The sequence below is a fragment of the Garra rufa genome, chromosome 24 (assembly GCF_049309525.1).
Source record: "Garra rufa chromosome 24, GarRuf1.0, whole genome shotgun sequence".
NCBI classification, from domain to species: domain Eukaryota; kingdom Metazoa; phylum Chordata; class Actinopteri; order Cypriniformes; family Cyprinidae; genus Garra; species Garra rufa.
The window spans coordinates 15,776,393-15,795,665 of record NC_133384.1 but is presented as its reverse complement, the minus strand read 5'-3'; the positions used below and the strand labels follow the sequence as shown (position 1 = coordinate 15,795,665).

General features: G+C 35.6%; 2 protein-coding genes across 2 annotated transcripts in view; one reads left to right on the top strand and one right to left on the bottom strand.

Annotated features, from left to right (window-relative positions):
• tram1 (translocation associated membrane protein 1) overlaps positions 1-9,894 on the bottom strand; it is a 50,605-nt gene extending 40,711 nt beyond the window's left edge. The window contains exons 1-10 of the mRNA XM_073830552.1: positions 9,676-9,894; positions 8,080-8,143; positions 7,296-7,417; positions 6,227-6,343; positions 6,081-6,139; positions 5,603-5,687; positions 5,272-5,342; positions 4,279-4,383; positions 3,981-4,124; positions 779-924 (exon numbers count right to left, since the gene is read on the bottom strand). Of these exons, the coding sequence (XP_073686653.1) occupies positions 779-924; positions 3,981-4,124; positions 4,279-4,383; positions 5,272-5,342; positions 5,603-5,687; positions 6,081-6,139; positions 6,227-6,343; positions 7,296-7,417; positions 8,080-8,143; positions 9,676-9,798 (1,036 nt within the window). The 5' untranslated portion in view covers positions 9,799-9,894. The remainder of the gene's footprint in view (positions 1-778; positions 925-3,980; positions 4,125-4,278; positions 4,384-5,271; positions 5,343-5,602; positions 5,688-6,080; positions 6,140-6,226; positions 6,344-7,295; positions 7,418-8,079; positions 8,144-9,675) is intronic.
• A 3,602-nt stretch (positions 9,895-13,496) lies between these two features.
• On the top strand, positions 13,497-19,028 carry xkr9 (XK, Kell blood group complex subunit-related family, member 9). The gene is made up of 4 exons (XM_073831223.1): positions 13,497-13,577; positions 14,396-14,797; positions 15,400-15,587; positions 18,185-19,028. Exons 2-4 carry the CDS (start codon positions 14,502-14,504, stop codon positions 18,832-18,834), a joined length of 1,134 nt encoding a protein of 377 aa, XP_073687324.1. The 5' UTR covers positions 13,497-13,577; positions 14,396-14,501; the 3' UTR covers positions 18,835-19,028.
• The last annotated feature ends 245 nt before the right edge of the window (positions 19,029-19,273 follow it).

The window sequence follows — 19,273 nt, the reverse complement described above, 5'->3', positions numbered from 1 at the left end:
GTTCAAAAAGGTAGGGTAGGCCAAAAAAAAAAAGAAATCTAATTTCTCTTCCAGCTGCAAAATAGTCTGACGTTGTTTTACCTTTTTTCTAAAAGGGCGTTTGACTTTCTTTGCACAGTTGCTTTGTAAACACTGGGCTGAAACTTCCGCCTACATAATGCTCTGTAGAGCAAGTTTTTGCAAGACAAGTATTCGTAGTTAAAGTGTATACATTTTAATTCCTTTTAGAAAATGACCTTTTCACTAGATAAGACTGTTATTCCTTGGCTGGGACCATGTAGAGCCCTTAAAAGCTGCATTGAAACGGCAATTTAGACCTTCAACCCGTTGGCCACCATTGAAGTTCACTATATGAAGAAAAATCCTGGAATGTTTTTCTCAAAAACCTTATTTCTTTTTGACTGAAAGAAAGAAAGACATGAACATATTGGATGACATGGGGATGAGGAATTTTTATTCTGGAAGTGAACTAAGTGTAATAAAAAAACAAATAGAACTCAGTTATCTTCACTGGTCTACTACGGTTTGATGGTCAAATACACACAATTGTCAAAATGCCATTGTGGCGAATACTTCTGTAAACGCTTATGTCTTAAGTCAATGTAAACAGTTGGGAGAAAATCAGATGCGTGTCAGTATATTGGTAAACTAAAGTGACAGCAGTCTCTAAAATGACTCATATCATCACAGTCATATCGCCCAGCCCTAATTGGAACAGCAGAATAGCGTGTGGTATTTAAATAAACATGTAAACTGATCTTAAGTGGGCAATACTGACCTTTCTTTGATTTGCTCTTAGAAGAGGACGATTTTTTCTTTAGGGTCTGAGTCTGTGCTTGTTCTCTCCATCGTCGCAGCTGGAAGTTGATAAATTTCCACATCATAAAAGCCTGAGTGGTGCATATTGCAGCCAGGACGGTCACCCTGAGAGAAACAAGAGTGCCATTACAAACAACTCCAACAATAACAAAGCATTGCTTTTCCATCATCTGGTGTTTAAATGAATCACATCCATCCAAAAAGCTCTCACTTTCAGTAGAAAAGCTTTTACAATGTGATTACATATTATGCATATTATGAGTTGAGACTTTTGTGATAGCTGCCTGGAAATTTTGGCCTACTATAGCACATTTATTATATTTGATGCCAAGGTAGGTTTTTTTTGGCTACTCTGTACTTTTATACTGAAAACCAAACACTTCAAAACTAAATTGTGCAAATCAGATTTGGAGAGCGTTGCACATGCCACAAAACCAGCATGATGCAAACCATTTGAATTTAACAGAATTTACCACTTCAAAGCTCTACAGAAATTTAAACTTGTCACATGACAAGGCACTTGGTTTATAATAAGGTGCTAAAAATTGCTTCTTGAAAAACCAAATAAAAACAGCAATTGTTGAAGAGCAACCCAAAATGCTTTAAAGGAGTAGTTCAATTCCAGAATGAGAATTTACTGAGGATTTTTTGTCATCCAAGATGTTTGTGTTTCTTTCTTCATTTGTAAAGAAACTGTTTTTTGAGAGACATTTGAGGATTTCTCTCCATATAGTGGACTTCTATGCTGCCCTCGAGTTGGACTTCCAAAATGCAGTTTAAATGCAGAGTCAAGGCGCTCTAAACAATCCTAGCCAGGGAAAAAGCATCTTATCTAGCGAAACTTTATATACTTTTAAACCTCAAACACTTGTTTTGTCTAGCTCTGCGTGAACTGTGTATTCTGGTTTATGACAGTTAAGGTCTCATCTCATTTTCTCCTCTAACTTCAAAATTGTCCTACATCGCTGCAGAAGTAGCGACTCAGTGTTTACACCCAGTGTTTTAAGTGAACATGGAAAAAAAGCGAAACGCCCTTTAGAAAGTACAAAAAGGTAAAACATCGATGTAGGGCGATTTTGAAGTTGAAGAGATGGGAGTTTAACATACTGTAACTGTCATGAACCGGAAGATACAGAGTGTGAGCATTTGAGGTTAAAAAGTACATAAATTGTATGTTTTTTTTTCTACGAAATTACTGATCATTTTGCTAGATAAGAACCTTCTTCAGCTGGGATCATTTAGACCCCTTTGAAGCTGCATTTAAACTGCATTTAGGAAGTTCAAACTCGGGGGCACCATAGAAGTTCATTACATGAAAAGAAATTGTGAAATGTCTTCTCAAAAAACAATTTCTTTACGACTAAAGAGAGACTGACATGAACAACATGGACAACAAGGGGGTGAGTACATTATCTGTAAATATTTGTTCTGGGAGGGATTTACTCTTTTAAAGGGTTAGTTCACCCAAAAATTCAAATTCTGTCATTAAAGGTCCCATATTGTCAAAATCAAAATTTCCTGGCTTTTTTCATGATAACTAAGGTCTAGGGGCTATCTAACTACCATATGAGTTTCAAAACAGTCAATCCACAGTAAACTGCACACAACCTGCTTAAAGTAGCTGATCATTTTCACGAGCTGCTGTGACTTCCGTAACGATGTGACGTCCGATCTACTCAGTCACCGCCTTCATCACCACCCCAGCACCAATCACGTCCCACCCTCCTTTTGTCAAACCCAGACAACAACGCATCCATTCCATTGTTGAGCAACAACAACATGAAAACAAGTGGAGAAAACCCTGTTCAGTCGATAGATGTCAAGCTACAATCATTACACAGGCTTCAGAACAACGTGAATATAAAAGACCAGTGGCAGTCAACTTCAGCCTCTTTCACACAGCGATTCCGGTAAATAAACAGATAATGTGTCCCACGATTTGTTCCGGAATTATTTAATTTGGTTAATTCACAGTTGTTTTCCAGAATCTGTGCGTGCTTTACACACAAACCATAAAGAAATGTGACGTTTGGATGTGAGATGTAATGCGACGCGTACGTTTCACGAAACTGAAACTAACCTGAACAAACTGTGCTTCAGCACTGAACGTGAGGAGCTGGCTCTGCCCGATCGCCGCTTCATTCCACTTTGCACGTATTTTTTTGTCGTGAAGAGTCGCATGATAAGGTGCATCATTACTACAACACTGCCTTTATGTCTCAGGTTTTTGTTCACACAGCGCTCGTTCCCGTAATTTTCCAGAATCAGCGCGCATTGTGAAAGAGGCTTTACTGAAGCAACAGTTATGTAGCTTACTGCATTCGGTGTTTGAAAAAGAAAAAACATTAATGATCATTCTGAAATATCCTGTTGAGTATCAGCTCTCTCTATTGCTCTGAGCTCGCTTACAGCATACATGACCGTAGTTACCTGTGATTGGCCTGGTTGTGCGTCACTCAGAAAACAACAGGCCAATCAGAAGAGAGGCTCAGGAATATTAATTAGATGGGCCAAAAATCGACCTGTTTTTGACAGAGCTCCTAAAAAAGGAGCTGTAAAAATATATTGAGATGGATTTTGGCACTTATACCGCAAATATATATTCTTAAGGACATCAACAACTAAAATAAACCTCCAGAAATGTGTACAATATGGGACCTTTAATTACTCACCTTCATGTCTTTCCAAGCCCATAAGACCTTTGTTGTTTATCTTCGGAAAAGAATTGAAGATATTTTCGATGAAATCCGAGAGCTTTCTGGCCCTGCATAGACAGCAACGCAACTACCACATTTAAGGCCCAGAAAGGTAGTAAGGACATTGTTAATATAGTCCATGTGCCATCAGTGGTTCAACCTTAATGTTATGAAGCTATGAGAATACTTTGTGCACAAAGAAAACAAAAATAACTTTATTCAACAATTTCTTCTCCTTACTACCTTTCTGCACCTTGAACATGGTATTTGCATTGCCTGTCTATGCAGGGTCAGAAAGTTCTTAAATCTTAATTTGCATTCTGAAGATGAACGAAGGTCTTTGGAATGACATGAGGGTGAGTAAATAATGACATTTGATATTTTTGAGTGAACTATCCTAATTTTGCATGATTAATCTCAATTATTTGTTCAGGAATAACACAAGACAAATATCATCCTGCTTACCGAACAAGCAGGACATTAAAGCTTCCCTCTGCGAAGTTCAGACCCTGTTTCTCTGCTCCGGCCAGCCCAAAGCCCACAGTGAGAACAGACAGGGAAAGAGTCAACAACCGGCCCAGCACAAACAGAACAGCCCACACTGTAAACCTGTTAACATACACAAAATGCTTCATAGTGGTCAAACATCCTTTTCCGGAGCTTCAAAAGCAGAAATGCGCTAATATTCAATTTCCTGCGCACAGTAAAAATCATTAGAGGTGTTTATTAACTGGAATTGGTCGGTGTAATCAATAGCACTCACCCGGTCTGCCTCTCTTCATTGCTGAAGTAAACGAGTCGGGATACATGGAAGAGGAGCTCAACAAAGTAATGTAGAACCAGCAACACCAGGCCCAACCGGTTCAGACTGAAAACACATTAATGGTTTAAGCATGATACTGAATTTAAGCAATGAAACTACTGTATTAGTTTTTTTTCTGTCAATTTCATATAGTGGACTTCATTGGGAGCCAACAGATTGAAGGTCCAAATTGCAGTTTCAATGCTGCTTCATAGGGCTCTACACATAAGGGTCTTATCTAGTGAAGCGTTTCATCATTTTCTAGAAAAAAAAATAAAATAAAAAAAAATGTATATACTTTGACCACAAATGCTCGACCCTTTTTTAAAGGGATTTTGCAAGTTTGCTTTGTAAACACTGGGTCAGCACTTTTGCCTACGTCAAGCCTGACCTTTTCCAATGTAACTGCATAATGTGTGCAGTTGAGCTAGTGCAAGACGAGTATTTGTGGTTAAAAAGTATACAAATTATTTTTTCTTAGAAAATGACTGATCGTTTCAGTAGATAAGACCCTTATTCCTCGGCTGTGATCATGTACAGTCCTTTGAAACTGCAACTTGGACCTTCAACCTGCTGATCCCCATTGAAGTCCACTATATGGAGAAAAATCCTGGAATGTTTTACTCAAAAACCTCAATTTCTTTTCGACTGAAGGAAAAAAGATGAACATATTGGATGACATGGGGGTGAGTAAGTTATCAGGAAATTTTAAGCCTAGTGAAGTGAACTAATCCATTAAAACGGCATTAAAACATGATCTGTGGGAAATTTTAGTGACTAATCAGCTTGAGGTGAAATATAAAGTAAATCTGTGACCAATATTTACCAAGCTTTGATGAGTGACGATTCGAAAAATACAAAAATAGTTAAAACCTTACTGGCCTCTAAATTTTTGAAAGGTATACAAATGTGTGCCCTGACTGCTTATGATTAAAAACTCTATTAATTGCTTACTTTAGAATGTAGGCTCCTGAGATGTGGACCAGGTAAAGGCTTATATAAACAAGCTGACGAGGAATGTCCTCCTGAAAAAAACAAACAAACAGCATGCAGCATTTATTAAAACATCCAAATGAACACCATTCCTTAAAACTATTATTATAGTACTATCAAAGTATGTGTGTCCAAAAATGGCCACAGGGATTGTCTATTGTCATTTCCATGAAGTAAAGGTTTGGTAAACACAAAGCCTCTGGAAAGGGAAATCAGTCCGGTCACAATAGCAGGATGCTTGAATATGGATTTCAATGCATGTTGCGCATTCTCAAACACTTTGCTTGCTTACTTTCTTGGCCTTCTGAAAGTAGAGCTCAGGGATAGCATGAAGCCAGTAACCGAGCTGACAGATGTAATAGAACTTCATCTGGAACCTAAAACAAGACAAGCAACTTCTTTAGCATCTCCACGACTCGTGCAAGTCAAACGTCAATGATAATTGCATTTGCAAGCTGCGTGTTACATACAGTAGGTCTACAAAAATCAGAAGAGAGATTTAAAGGTAGACTAATGCAAGATAATTTGATCAGGATCCTTGAGAAATCTTTTGAACGGTGTTCTTGATGTGAACCAGCCTGGCAGATCAGTTTACCAAAGAAGATAACTTATGAGTGCTCATGAAGCATATCGGCAGATGTGAGATGGAATATGAACCATTTTACGTCCCACATTGAAAACACTCCTCACTTGCCTTTTATTAATCAACATAGTTCATCATTTTTAATTTAAACATGCTATGCATATGCAACACAGACAGCGGTACTTACGGCATAAGGGTGTGCGGGTAACCGTCCCACAAGCTGACAGGGTTGGACAGGAGGTTCTCCTTCAGATTAAGCAGAATAAGTCTTTTAGACACCATTATAAACACACAAGTTCATATTTATATGAAGCAGAGGAGTGAAGCTCTTACAGAAACAAGAATGCTGGCTCCCCACAGGCAGGAGAAGAGGTAGAAGGCACTCAGCTGACCCGACTCATTGAACTTGCTGTGCTTGGTTTTGGAGAAGTGCATCTTCCTGTTGATTTTCTGAACAGTCATGGAGTCAGATAAATGGCAAAACACTTATTAGTATTAACAGTGTAGCATCAAAACCCTATAAAGATACATGTTACATAAACATTTGTGACTCTGGACCACAAATAAGGGTCAATTTTTTAAAATTGAGATTCATTTGCAAAGCCGAATAAATAAGCTTTCTATTGATGTATGGTTTGTTAGGATAGAACAATATTTGGCTGAAAATCTGGAATCTGGAATGAGGGTGCAAAAAAAATCCACAATATCAAAAAAGTCCAAATGTTCTTAGCAATGCACATTACTAGTCAAAAATTAAGTTTTGATATATTTACGGTAGGAAATATCTTAATGGAACATGACCTTTACTTAATATGTGACCCTGGACCACAAAACCAGTCTTAAGCCGCTGGGGTATATTTGTAGCAATAGCCAAAAATACATTGTACGGGTCAAAATTATTGATTTTTCTTTTATGCCAAAAATCATTAGGAAATTAAGTAAAGATCATGTTCCATTTTGTAAAATTCCTACTATAAATATCAAAATGTAATTTTTGATTAGTAATATGCATTGTTAAGAACTTAATTTGGACAACTTTAAAGGTGATTTTCTCAATATTTTGATTTTTTTTGCACCCTTATATTGCAGATTTTCAAATAGATGTATCTCGGCCAAATATTGTCCTATCCTAACAAACCATACGTCAATAGAAAGCTTATTTATTGAGCTTTCATATGATGTATACATCTCAGTTTTGTAAAATTCAACCTCATGACTGGTTTTGTGGTCCAGGGTCACATATCTTAATGGTTTTTGGCATAAAAGAGAAATCGATCATTTTGACCCACACAATGTATTTTCTGGCTATTGCTACAAATATAACAGTGCTACTTAAGTCACATTTATGAACAAACTTTAGTTGTTTCAGCTAAAATGATGCAAGTTTATACAGAATACTTACATCCAACACATATTCCTGAATAATGGCGTGCATGATAATGGCAACTAACATGTAGAAAAAGACAGTGGCCACATCCTTCAGACCATAATGGAAGTAATTCACCGCTGTTTCCTCCGGTCCTCCTAAAATCCATGATACAAACAAAATGTGAGCATGAAAATGATCATAATGCTGTGTTATTAAAGACTAAATCACATGATTGCACACTCAGTATGGCCATGTATGGTACCTCACTGATTTAAAGGAAAAGTTCACCCAAAAATATAAAAAAATGTGTCATAAATTACTCACCCTCATGTCGTTCCAAACCCATAAGACTTTTGCTTATCTTCAGAACACAAATTAAGATATTTCGGATGAAATCCGAGAGCTTCCTTCCAGGTTTGGAATGACATGAGGGTAACTAATGACAGAATTTCCATTTTGAGGTCAACTAACCTTTTAATTAATTATAGACTATACTTAATTTGTTTGGCCAAACTCAAAGAGCAAAATAATGAGTAACAGAACCAAAGCACTGGATTTTACACCTTACTCTGAAAATGAGAATTATTTCTAAAAAATAAAAGGAGGTAATTACGATAAAACAAGAAAATAGTGATTTGTTTGTTTTCATAAACAGTTATCAGTTCATTTGTGAACATCATTAGTAGAGTTGTTAGACAAAAACTTGTTGGAACGAATCATCTTGAAAATCTTGAGGTGTTTTAATTATAACAAAAAAACAAAACAGAAAATATTAAAAATTGAAATAATTATTCATGCAAAAAAGCCACATACTTACCATTTGCTGGAATAGTTACATTGTATTGCACAGTTATGAACAAAACCGCTACCTTCGACGTAATCTACATTGGAAGAAATATGAAAACACAATTAATACACAAATAAAAAACAACAACAGTTCATCTCAAAATGAAAAATCTGTCATTATAGAATGGCAGACTATCTAACTCTCAGCATTCACTTGCATTGTATGCAAAATAAGGTTTACAAATGCAAATGAATGGTGTTAGAAATTAAGCCGTGCAGATTTTATACAACATAAGGGTAAGTAAATGACAGAATTATCATTTGTGATAAATTTGTGAATGATATGTGACCCTGGACCACAATACCAGTCATAAAGGTCCATTTTTAAATTAAATAAGCTGAATATATAAGCTCTCCTTGATAAATGATTGTTAGGATAGGGCAATATTTGGCCAACAGTTTGATCTAAATCTAAATATTGACAATATGGCCTTTAAAATTGTCCAAATGAAGTTCTTAGCAATGCATATTACTAATCAAGAAATACATTTTGATATATATGGGAGGAAATTTACAAAATATCTTTATGGAAAACATGAGCTTTACCTAATATCCAAAAGATTTTTTTGGCATAATAGAAAAATATAATACATTGTATTTTTGGCTATTGCTACAAATATACCTGTGCTACTTAAGACTGGTTTTGTGTTCCAGGATCACATTTATTTATTTAACCTTTATTTAAACAGGAAGTCTCATTGTACATATGACTATAAGGTAGGTTTTTCATCAAGCACATCTTCACAAGATATAATATTTTGAGGAGTATATAGTAATTTACTTAAATCTAGTTAAAAATGCCCATTAAAAGCAACAATCTGTTCCAGTAGTGCAAACTCCATTTCCCATGATGCACCAGCACAGGCGCGGATATTTAGCAAACTATCGTCTAAATCTAACGGCTGTGCAAACTCGCATTTCTAACGAGTTCTGAGAGTGTAAAATCAATAGGTTACTATCAGTAAAAGCATTTTGTTAGCAAAAATCGTGACCCTGCTGCCGCTGTGCACCGGTGACAGCGCTCAGTCATTCTCCGATTGCCACGTAACACTTCATTTGCGCGTAAAAGTATCAGTGCAGCTACAATGTTACGTAATCATCTTTACAAATCGGTTCTGTTATTCCGTTCAGCACTCATTAAAGGTAATTCATTCGCGCGGGTAATTTTTTCTTCATCGCGCCGGTTTAAAAGTTCCTTTAATCGCTTCATAGGGAATTCCTCTCTCGCTCTCATGCATCATGTCTCTGTGAATCAAAACTCCCAACTCTTTGAATGCAATTGCTATTAGCATCTGTGCTAATATTAAGAGTAAACCCTGAGCATATATGAATAATAAATATGCAAGCGGTTTAAAAAAAATAGTGCACATTAGAAATAAAACCAAAAAGTAACAGTTCTTTCTGCAGTTAAAGGAAGTGAAAAGGACGAGACTATGACAGAACATGAACGGTCCGTTAGATTTCTAATAGAAACGAGCCAAAGATAAACGCTGATCTGTCAACTTTGACTCTAAATCTGTCTTTAATCTCTAACAGTGAATGAATTAATTCAAAAGCGGATTCTTACCTCAAACATAAGACCCAGCAGAAACACCATAGCAACACAAGACACAATATCCGCATGGTTCTGGATCACAAACTCGTGGCTGAGCACCGGTGGGTTCTTGTTGTTCTTTTTTCGGATTCCCATCTTGGTGGATGTTGAGAGAACTTTTGGTGAGTGTGAGTGAGTGAGGAACACGTCTTCACTATTGTTATCTGGCAGGCACGTCAGTCTTAACGCCTACTTCTGTCTGTCTTCTTCCTTCCCCTTTTTTCAATTTAAGGCATGTTGTTGAGTTACAAAAGATGCAGTAGCGCCATCTGTTGGGTTGGAGTAAAGACGACGTTTTATGCTTTCATGGTCAGGGGCCCTTTTTAGTAAATAAAAAAGAAGTATAATTAGTGAATTCATTAATAAAACAGTAAAAAAAAGACTATATTTGCACTTACATCACTGTTTGGTCAGTAACCCGGATGCGCGGCCATATTGGATACTCGAATGTAAACAACAGCATTGATTGCAAGGTACAACTGAATAAGTTGTTCTGCTAATTAATGCTGTCTAAACCACGAAAAAATGTGTGGAAGCTGCTAAATCATATTAAGAAGGACTTAGTAAGCATGAAAGGGTGCAATATTTTGACAAACCAAAGTTAATAGGTTGTAAAGATACCTACGAGCAGTATTAACCAAGATATTGGTCTAATATCTCACCTACCTGACTGGAAATGATAAGAACAAACGTGAATGTTGTCAAGATTCTTGCCCTGGAAAACCAGGTTCAGTTTGGCCAACCACAAACAACTTTGTTCCTCAGTATTTTGCACACTTCTTGATTCATTATAACTTTTGGCAGACTATAGTACTCCAAATGTTTATCTCAGTCTGACTGATTAGTACAGCCCAAAACAACAATAATTTACAATTTTCAGCAGCAATAATCAGCAAAATGTTTCGCTTAGTTCAGAGGACTGTTAAGTTCAGCGCCGCCAATATCTTTGCATATTTAAAATGTCATATACTTGCGTTATTTTGTAATAGGGAACATGAAACATTCAACTGAATGTCAGCTTCTTAACTTTAGCTTTTGTTGAATTAAATTTAAAGGGACAGTTCACTCAAAAATGAAAATTCTGTCATTAATACTCACTCTCAGGTCTTTCCAAACGCGTAACAACTTTGTTCATCTTCGGAAACACAAATTAAAATATTTTTGATGAAATCTGAGAGCTTTCTGACCCTGCATAGACAGCAATGCAACTGACATGTTCAAGGTCCAGAAAGATAGTAAGGACATTGTTAAAATAATCCAATATATGGGGTTCCATTTATGCCAAAAATGAGTCAACTACAGTCATTGCCTACTTGTTCAGGTTAATCAGTATATGTTGACATGAATGTTGTCTGTTAAAGTCATCTTAATCTGTCGTCTTGCTTTCATTTTCTCTGTCGTTTTTACTGTCGTTCTTATTGTCATTTTGTTCTGTCATCTTTACTGTTGTCTTGTTCTGTCGTCCTTACTGTAAGTCCTGACAGTAAGGATATCAGAATAAGATGACATTAGGGACAACATAGTCTCAGCCTCAGACGTCACGCCCACGGAACGTTGGCTAAACATCTGATGGATATGGTACACTTAACTGGAAACACTTCAGGAATGTCAAAGTCGTCCTCTGATTAGCTGAATTTGACCGGATTTCCGGAACATGCGAGTGTCGCGTTTATTTTCGGTCCTCCGGGAAACAAAGCGCAGACTGGTTTACTCTGTGTTTTGCTAAAAGGTGCTTATGCAGACGCCGTTGTTGCTAAACACATTTGCGACGTTCGCGAACAAATTACTGACTTACTGCTTGTTCTCCCCCTTCTTCGTTAACTTTCAATGCTGGTTATTTCAATGACTGACTTGTTGCATGCCAGTCTGTTGTTGTGGGGACATTTCTACGCCCCGAAACGTGACGCTGAACGAAACAAACTGTGATTGGTTGTTTGACATGTCGGTCAAACGGCCTTATAGGCGGGCCTTGGCCAATTAAAGCTGCCATGAATTCCAGACCTTCAGCCGTCAGTCTGAAGGTCTGGCTACGCGAGACTAGGGACAACAGAACAAGAGGACAATAAAGATTACAGAATAAGACAACAGTAAGGACATCAGAATAAGATGACATTAAAGAATTAGTTCACTTCCAGAACAAAAATGTACAGATTATGTACTCACCCCCCTTGTCATCCAAGATGTTCATGTCTTTCTTTCTTCAGTTGTAAAGAAATTGGTTTTTGAGGTAAACATTTCAGGATTTCTCTCCATATAATGGATATGTATGGTGCCCCCAAGTTTTAACTTCCAAAATGCAGTTTAAATGCAGCTTCAAAGGGCTCTAAACAATAACGGCAGAGGAAGAAGTTTTGTCTCATTCTGTGATGTGCATTTGTAGTCTGTGTAATTCGGGTCAATATAGTTAGGGTATGTCGAAAAAATCCCATCCCATCACGTTTTCGTCTTCAACTTCAATCTGTCTTCAAAATTGCCCCACAATGCTGTTTTACCTTCTTTGTATGTTCATTTTGTAAACACTGGGTTGGGATCATTTAGAGCCCCTTGAAGCTGCATTTAAACTGCATTTTGGAAGTTTGGAACTTGGGGCACCATACATATCCATTATATGGAGAGAAATCCTGAAATGTTTTCCTCAAAAAACATAATTTCTTTAAGACTGAAGAAAGAAAGACATGAACATCTTGGATGACAAGGGGTTGAGTACATCATCTGTACATTTTTGTTCTGAAAGTGAACTAATCCTTTAAGGACGACAGAATAAGACGACATTAAGGATGACATTAAAAACGACAGAGATAAAGACAACAGGACGACAGATTTAGACGACGTCAACAGACAACATACACATCAACATATACTGATTTACTTGAACAAGCAGGCAATGACTGTAGACAAATACAAATGTATACAAAGCAGCTGACTCATTTTTGGCACAAATGGAACCCCATAAATCTTTCATTCTAATTTTTTAAAAGAAGATTATTATGCTCACCAAGGCTGCATTTAATTAACCACAAATGTAGTAAAAACAGTAATATTATTACAATAAAAACTATTTTAATACTTTATACTTTAAATTTATTCCTATGACGCAAAACTGAATTTTCAGCAGCCATTACTTCAGTCTTCAGTGTGACATGATCTTCGGAAATAATTCTAATAGGCTGATTATATTTTATTATTCATTCTTTTCATAAAAATAAGTTCACAAACTGGAATGAAACAATAAATGTAGGTGTGTTGTGGTATGTATTCTGAATCAAGTGTTTAAACAAGTAGCTTAAATGTAAAAGACAATGTAATCAACCAAAGGGATGAAATGAATGATCCCCAGGCCTTTGAAACATGAAGTACAGTTACTTGGAAGTCCCTTTCATTCTGTAAAACACGTAAGGCAGCATACCAAAGCAGGCATTTCCTGCGTTTCATTTTTGGTTCTCACTAACAACAGCTAAACACACATAAACACAGCCCTTTGCCAGCATGTGGTGGTTAGATGGTAGTTAAGCGGTAGCTTCAGATCAGGATCTCAACAATGACCAGAATGCGCAGCTATTTCCTGGTTCTAAAGAATAGAAATGCTGAGGACACTGAAAATTGTGAGAATAAAAAAATGAATGACAGACATTTCTTCTGTATTCAAAGTGTCAAGGGATGAATGGTAGCTGTATTGACTCATTGGTCCATGCCCTGCCTATATCTAAAGAAATATTTGGGTGTGTATTACATCACACAGCAACTGTAGGGTTAGTTCAGAGAGGGAGTGGTTTGCCTGTAGTCATCTGAATTATGAGAAATCTGGTCTAGAAAACAGTGACTCGTCGCCAGTCTCGCAACTACTGACCTAAGCAAGCAGAAGAATGGAAACTCTGGTAAGTTCTGAATGTCACAACTTGAACGTTTCCTGACGGTTAAGAGGAAATGTGAATTAATATTACACCGGGGAACATTGTTAGGTGATAGTTTATGGCTTTATCTCAAAACAATAGCATACTGTATGATCTACACATCGCTAACCGCCGTATAGTGAAGTTTAGCAAATACATTTTGTACCGATGTCAAAGGCATTTTACAACATGGCAACAGTAAGTACTTGTTTTATGTACTTTCGGGATGTTTTCTTTAAAATATGACATAATATGGAGCATTTATTACGTAAATTGCTAGGTGACACGGTAGTTTTTTCTTTAAATGTGATATATGTGAATGTATTTTCAGTGACTGAAATATATGGAGGTCAAATGTGTTTTTAAATGCTTTGAATGCTGAATGAATGCTTTTTAATGATATTCCTATTACAATGTCTTATAATATGAATTAATTTATATATGTATGCTACATAAAATATAATATGAATGTAGCATATATATATACATGACAAAATTATTATTTTATTTTTGTGCCATATCCAGTAAGGGCTAGTTATTAGGCAATTGCTTGTGACAAGGTGTGCACATTCTGTACATCTTACTTACATAATCATGCATCATTCATTGTGCAGTGCTGAACAAAGTCCAGAACGTAAATAGATAGAATCACTTTTAGATAACATGAAAGTAATGAACAACGCACAAAGCAGTACTGTTTCAATGAGAATAATATAACACAATTTAGTTCATTAATTCACAAATGCATGCTGTAATTCATTCTGCAATGTATTAATGTTCGTCTGTTCTATCATTCAATACAGGTTTTCAATTTTTGGATGAAGACATGAGGAAAATGAGTCAACCTGCTGTTCTCGTCTAATGGAACCTAATATCTGTCTACATATTCAGGATTAACAAGGACTTATCATGCCAACAGGAGAGGAATTTACCAGGTTTCGGTGGCTATGCACCGCTTCAGGACTAATCTTTTGTTTACTAGACATTGGATCAGACTTCTTGTTATCTGTGCAGTATTTCAGAAGTGGACATGTCACCTGGGCTGTACTGACTCTTGTGTTTGTTCTGGTTGGATCTGTATGCATACAGATATTCAGCTATGAATGGTTCGAAGTTGACAAGGAAAATTATAAAGAAGATGACAAGGGTCTGTCCACTTGCTGCCTGATTGGGATACATGTACTACAGATAGGCATTTGTACAAGGTAACGCCATGCTTATTTATCATTTTAATCATTTCAAACTGTGTGAAACTGTAGTTTATCCAAAATAAAAATTCTGTCATCATTTATTCACCCTTACGCCTTTCCAAACCCATATGACTTTATTTATTCAGTGGAACACAAAAGATATTCTTATCCACACAATGCAAGTTTGTGGGGTCCAAAACTTTTGACTTTTATTGTATGAAAAAAAAAAAAAAAATGCATTTTTTTCTGCTTTTGTGTGTCATAGAAAAAAAAAGTCACAGGTTTGGACCAACGTAAGGATGAAAAAAAAAAATTAAACAGCCGTTTTAAAATCTGGCCCTTGAGGTCCAGTTTGCTGCAGAGTTTAGCTCCAGCCTTGATCAAACTCACCTGCCTGTAAGACTGTAATCTTGTTTGGGTGTATTTGATTAGGGTTGAAGCTAAATTCAACAGGAAAGTGGACCTTGAGGGCCAGAGTTGTGAACCCCTGCTTTAAAATGAGGAGGAAAGCAAATCAAAATGTATTTACTCGCTATTTTATTATAATTTTTTTTTTATCACACTGATGCAGACATTTACAACTTAAATTAATCTTTTGGCTCATCTGTTATTCTAAGGTATATTCAACTCCTGAAGAAGAGTTATAAAGCCCTGCGTTCACAACAGAAAGACCAGTCAGAGATTATCGGCCTTGCTACAGATCTTAGCATGCTCCGCATGTTTGAGACATTCTTGGAGAGCATTCCTCAACTCATTCTGCAGGCATATATCATACTGGAGCACAATCATCGCTCTAATCTGCAATGTGAGTCCTGCATAGATACAATCATTACATGCACATCTGCACGTAAATCTAGTCATGGTTTATCATAAGAATGAGAATTAGGACATTGTTTGCAAAATAATCATAAGTGTTAAGAATAACTTTTGAAGGCTCATATGCCACAGCAGCTTTGCTGTCACAGGAATAAAGTACATTTTAAAATATATATTTTTAAAAAGGACATGTATAATATTAAATGTATAATATTACAGTTTTTACTGTTTTTCATCAAATTAATAAAGGCTTGGTGAGCATAAGAGACGTTTTTGAAAAACAAAAAATCTTAGTAACCCCATACTTTTGAATGGCAGTGTAAGTTTTAATACAATTTAAATGATAATAATAGTAGGCATATCAATTTCACACTTAACTTTTATCAAAATGTTTTGCTTGAAAAGTGTGCTTGTAAAAAATCAACTGCATTTAGAAGCCCGTTTCTGCCACTGAATAAAAAATAAAAAGGTAATTGCACTTTTTTTCTCAGAATTGCGAGTTTATATCTTGCAATTGTAACTTTTTTCTCAGAATTGCAACTTTATATCTCGCAATTGTAACTTTTTTTCTCAGAATTGCAAGTTTATATCTCACAATTGTGATAATTCTGAGAACATATCAGTCTTTTTTTGCCCTCAAAATTTGAATTTATAACTTGCAATTGTGAGTTTGTAGCTCACAATTATAAAAAAAGTCAGAATTGCAAGATATAAACTCGCATTTGCGAGTTGAGTTCTGACTTTATTTCTTGCAATTGTGAGTTTATATCACGCAATTATGAGAAAAAGGTCACTTAAGATATCCTTATATCTTAAGATACAATCTCGCAATTCTGAAAATTATCAGTCTTATTTCCCCCCAAAATTTAATTTTATAACTCGCAATTGTGAGTTTGTAGCTCACAATTCTAAGACAAAAAGTGTAAACTGCGTGAAAAAAGTCAGAATTGCAAGATATAAACTCGCATTTGCGAAAATAATTCAGAATTGCGAGTTATTTCGCAATTCTGACTTTATTTCTCACAATTGTGAGTTTATATCACGCAATTATAAGAAAAAAGTCACAATTGTGAGTTTATATCATGCAATTCTGACTTTACAACAATTGTGAGTTTATATTGTAATTGTTTTTTATAATTATATAACTGCAATTATGTAATATTGCTGACTTTTTTTTTAAATTGTGAGTTTATATTTCGCAATTGGGACTTTTTTCTCAGAATTGCAAATTTATCTCTATCGATATCCTTATATCTTATATAAAGATATAAACTCACAATTCTGAATATTATCAGTCTTTTTTTCCGCTCAAAATTTGATTTTATAACTCGCAATTGTAAGTTTGTAGCTCACAATTCTAAGAAAAACATCTAAATTGAGTGAAAAAAGTCAGAATTGCAAGATATAAACTCGCATTTGCAAAAAAATTCAGAATTGCGAGTTATTTCGCAAATCTGACTTTATTTCTCGCAATTGTGAGTTTATATCGCACAATTATGAGAAAAAAATCACTTAAGAAATCCTTATATCTTAAGACATAACCTGCCAATACTGAAAATCATCAATCTTATTTTCCCCTCAAAATTTGATTTTATAACTCGCAATTGTGAGTTTGTAGCTCACAATTTTAAGAAAAACATCTAAATTGAGTGAAAAAGTCAGAATTGCAAGATATAAACTCGCATTCGTGAAAAAAAGTAATTTATTTAAGTTATTTTGCAATTCTGACTTTATTTCTTGCAATTGTGAGTTTGTCACGCAATTATAAGAAAAAAGTCACAATTGCGAGTTTATATCATGCAATTCTGAGAATATAACCTGCAATTCAGAGTTAATATTACGCAATTATGAGAAAAAGTCACAATTGCGGGTTTATATCATGCAGTTCTGACTTTTTTTACGCAAATCAGATATTTTTTTCTCACAAATGCGAGATATAAAGTCAGAATTGCAAGATATAAACTTGTATTTATAGTTTCTAGCATGCAATTACGAGAAAAAAGTAAAAATTGTGAGTTTATATTGTATTAAACTCACATTCGCATTTCTGACTTCATTTCTCAGATCTGCAAATTTATATCTTTCAATTTTGATTTTATAACTTACAATTGCAAGTTTATATCCACAATTCTGAGAAAAAAGATCAAAATTGTGAGATTAAAGTCGCAATAACCTTTTTTTTTTTAAATTTAGTGGCAGAAATAGGCTTCTGTTACTGCGTCTTTGCTTTGATTATCGTACTTAATATGATCCAGATGTAGTATTTGATAAAAATTTAGCTTTTTATGAAAATGATCTACATTCAAGTGTTGATAAAAAAAGAAAGCTTGAAGCTAGAATAAAACAGGTTTTGTTTGTTTAAAAGTAGAGGCTCTTCATACAACAAAATATTCTGGGGGCCATGACATTTTAATGAAAATGATAAAAATGCTGGCGGTGGCTGGCACTTTAAAAAAAAACATTGGTGGGGAAAGAGTTAACTGGGCCTTTTGAATTTTTTGGGGTCATTTTGTGCCTAATATAATTGTAAAATAATTATTTTGACCAATAAGACTGATTTGTCGTTTTATCTCTCTTTGTTTTTAGACCTCAGCATGGCCGTGTCTTTTCTCACCATAGCCTGGGCCACAGTGGATTATCGTCGCTGTTTACGACAATCTCTAACTTACCTTAACAAGATGCCTTCTGGAATCCCAACAGTTGTTTACCTATCCTACAAAATATTTACCATAACCCCTCGAATCCTCAGCCTCACGCTCTTCATCATGCTCTCCACCTTCAGCACTGTATCGATGGCTTGCATATGGCTGTTGGGAACCATCTGGGCATTCTTAGAGGAGACCAACTTCTGCATATCACGAGTTCTTGAATATCTTTATCGAGCCGTTGTTGGAGTTATTCTCATTTTTACATTCTTTAACGTTAAAGGACAGAACACCAAAGTTCACATGACTCTGTATTACATTTTCAATTTGTGTCACAACCTTTCTGCACCCATTTTGTTGTTTCTGCTCAAACCAGAATCTGAAAGGACTGACTACTTCCTGCCCATTTTATTTTTTATATTAGTGTCAAATTTAATGGGACTGGGTTTTTTGGGACTCTATTACAGCCTCCTGCACCCTCGTGGATCTGGCAAAGAAAAAATAGGAGATGAAGTAGATGGAATGGATGAAACAGATGGAATGGCACATGAAAAAAAAACAACCCGTTTAGAGCGTTTTTTGCAAATATAATACCCTTGCTCATAAACTAATGAACTTGATAAATGAAAAAGTAAATATTTGTAGATATTTAGGATCTGTTTAAATGTTTTAATGTTACAACATGTCTGAAAGCTGCTAAGGAAGGTATGATATTTGATTTTACAGGTATGAAATGTTGAACCCCAGTGGTTTCATTAAAACCTGTAAAAGCTTTCGACTGCCAATTTTCGGCTTTATTTCAGTTTATTTCACCCTCTACCAATAGAGCTGTCTGGTTTGGAGACAGAAAAATTACAGAAACTGTTATGTTTTGTCAAAAGTGCTTGAATGGAGTATGTTGGGTATCCCTTCAGATCAATGCAACTGTTAACAATTGTTTAGCATAAAGTTTAAGTTTGTGGTTATGGAAAGTTTAGGATTTTTAAATAAACACAAAATTTGGGGTCATAAGATTTAAAAAATATATATT

Excerpts from the sequence above, each read along its gene's own strand:
- xkr9 (XM_073831223.1), top strand. The coding sequence starts at position 14,502 with ATGCCAACAGGAGAGGAATTTACCAGGTTTCGGTGGCTATGCACCGCT. Across the intron at positions 14,798-15,399 it reads CAGATAGGCATTTGTACAAG|GTATATTCAACTCCTGAAGA; the intron begins GTAACGCCATGC and ends TGTTATTCTAAG. Across the intron at positions 15,588-18,184 it reads TCATCGCTCTAATCTGCAAT|ACCTCAGCATGGCCGTGTCT; the intron begins GTGAGTCCTGCA and ends CTTTGTTTTTAG.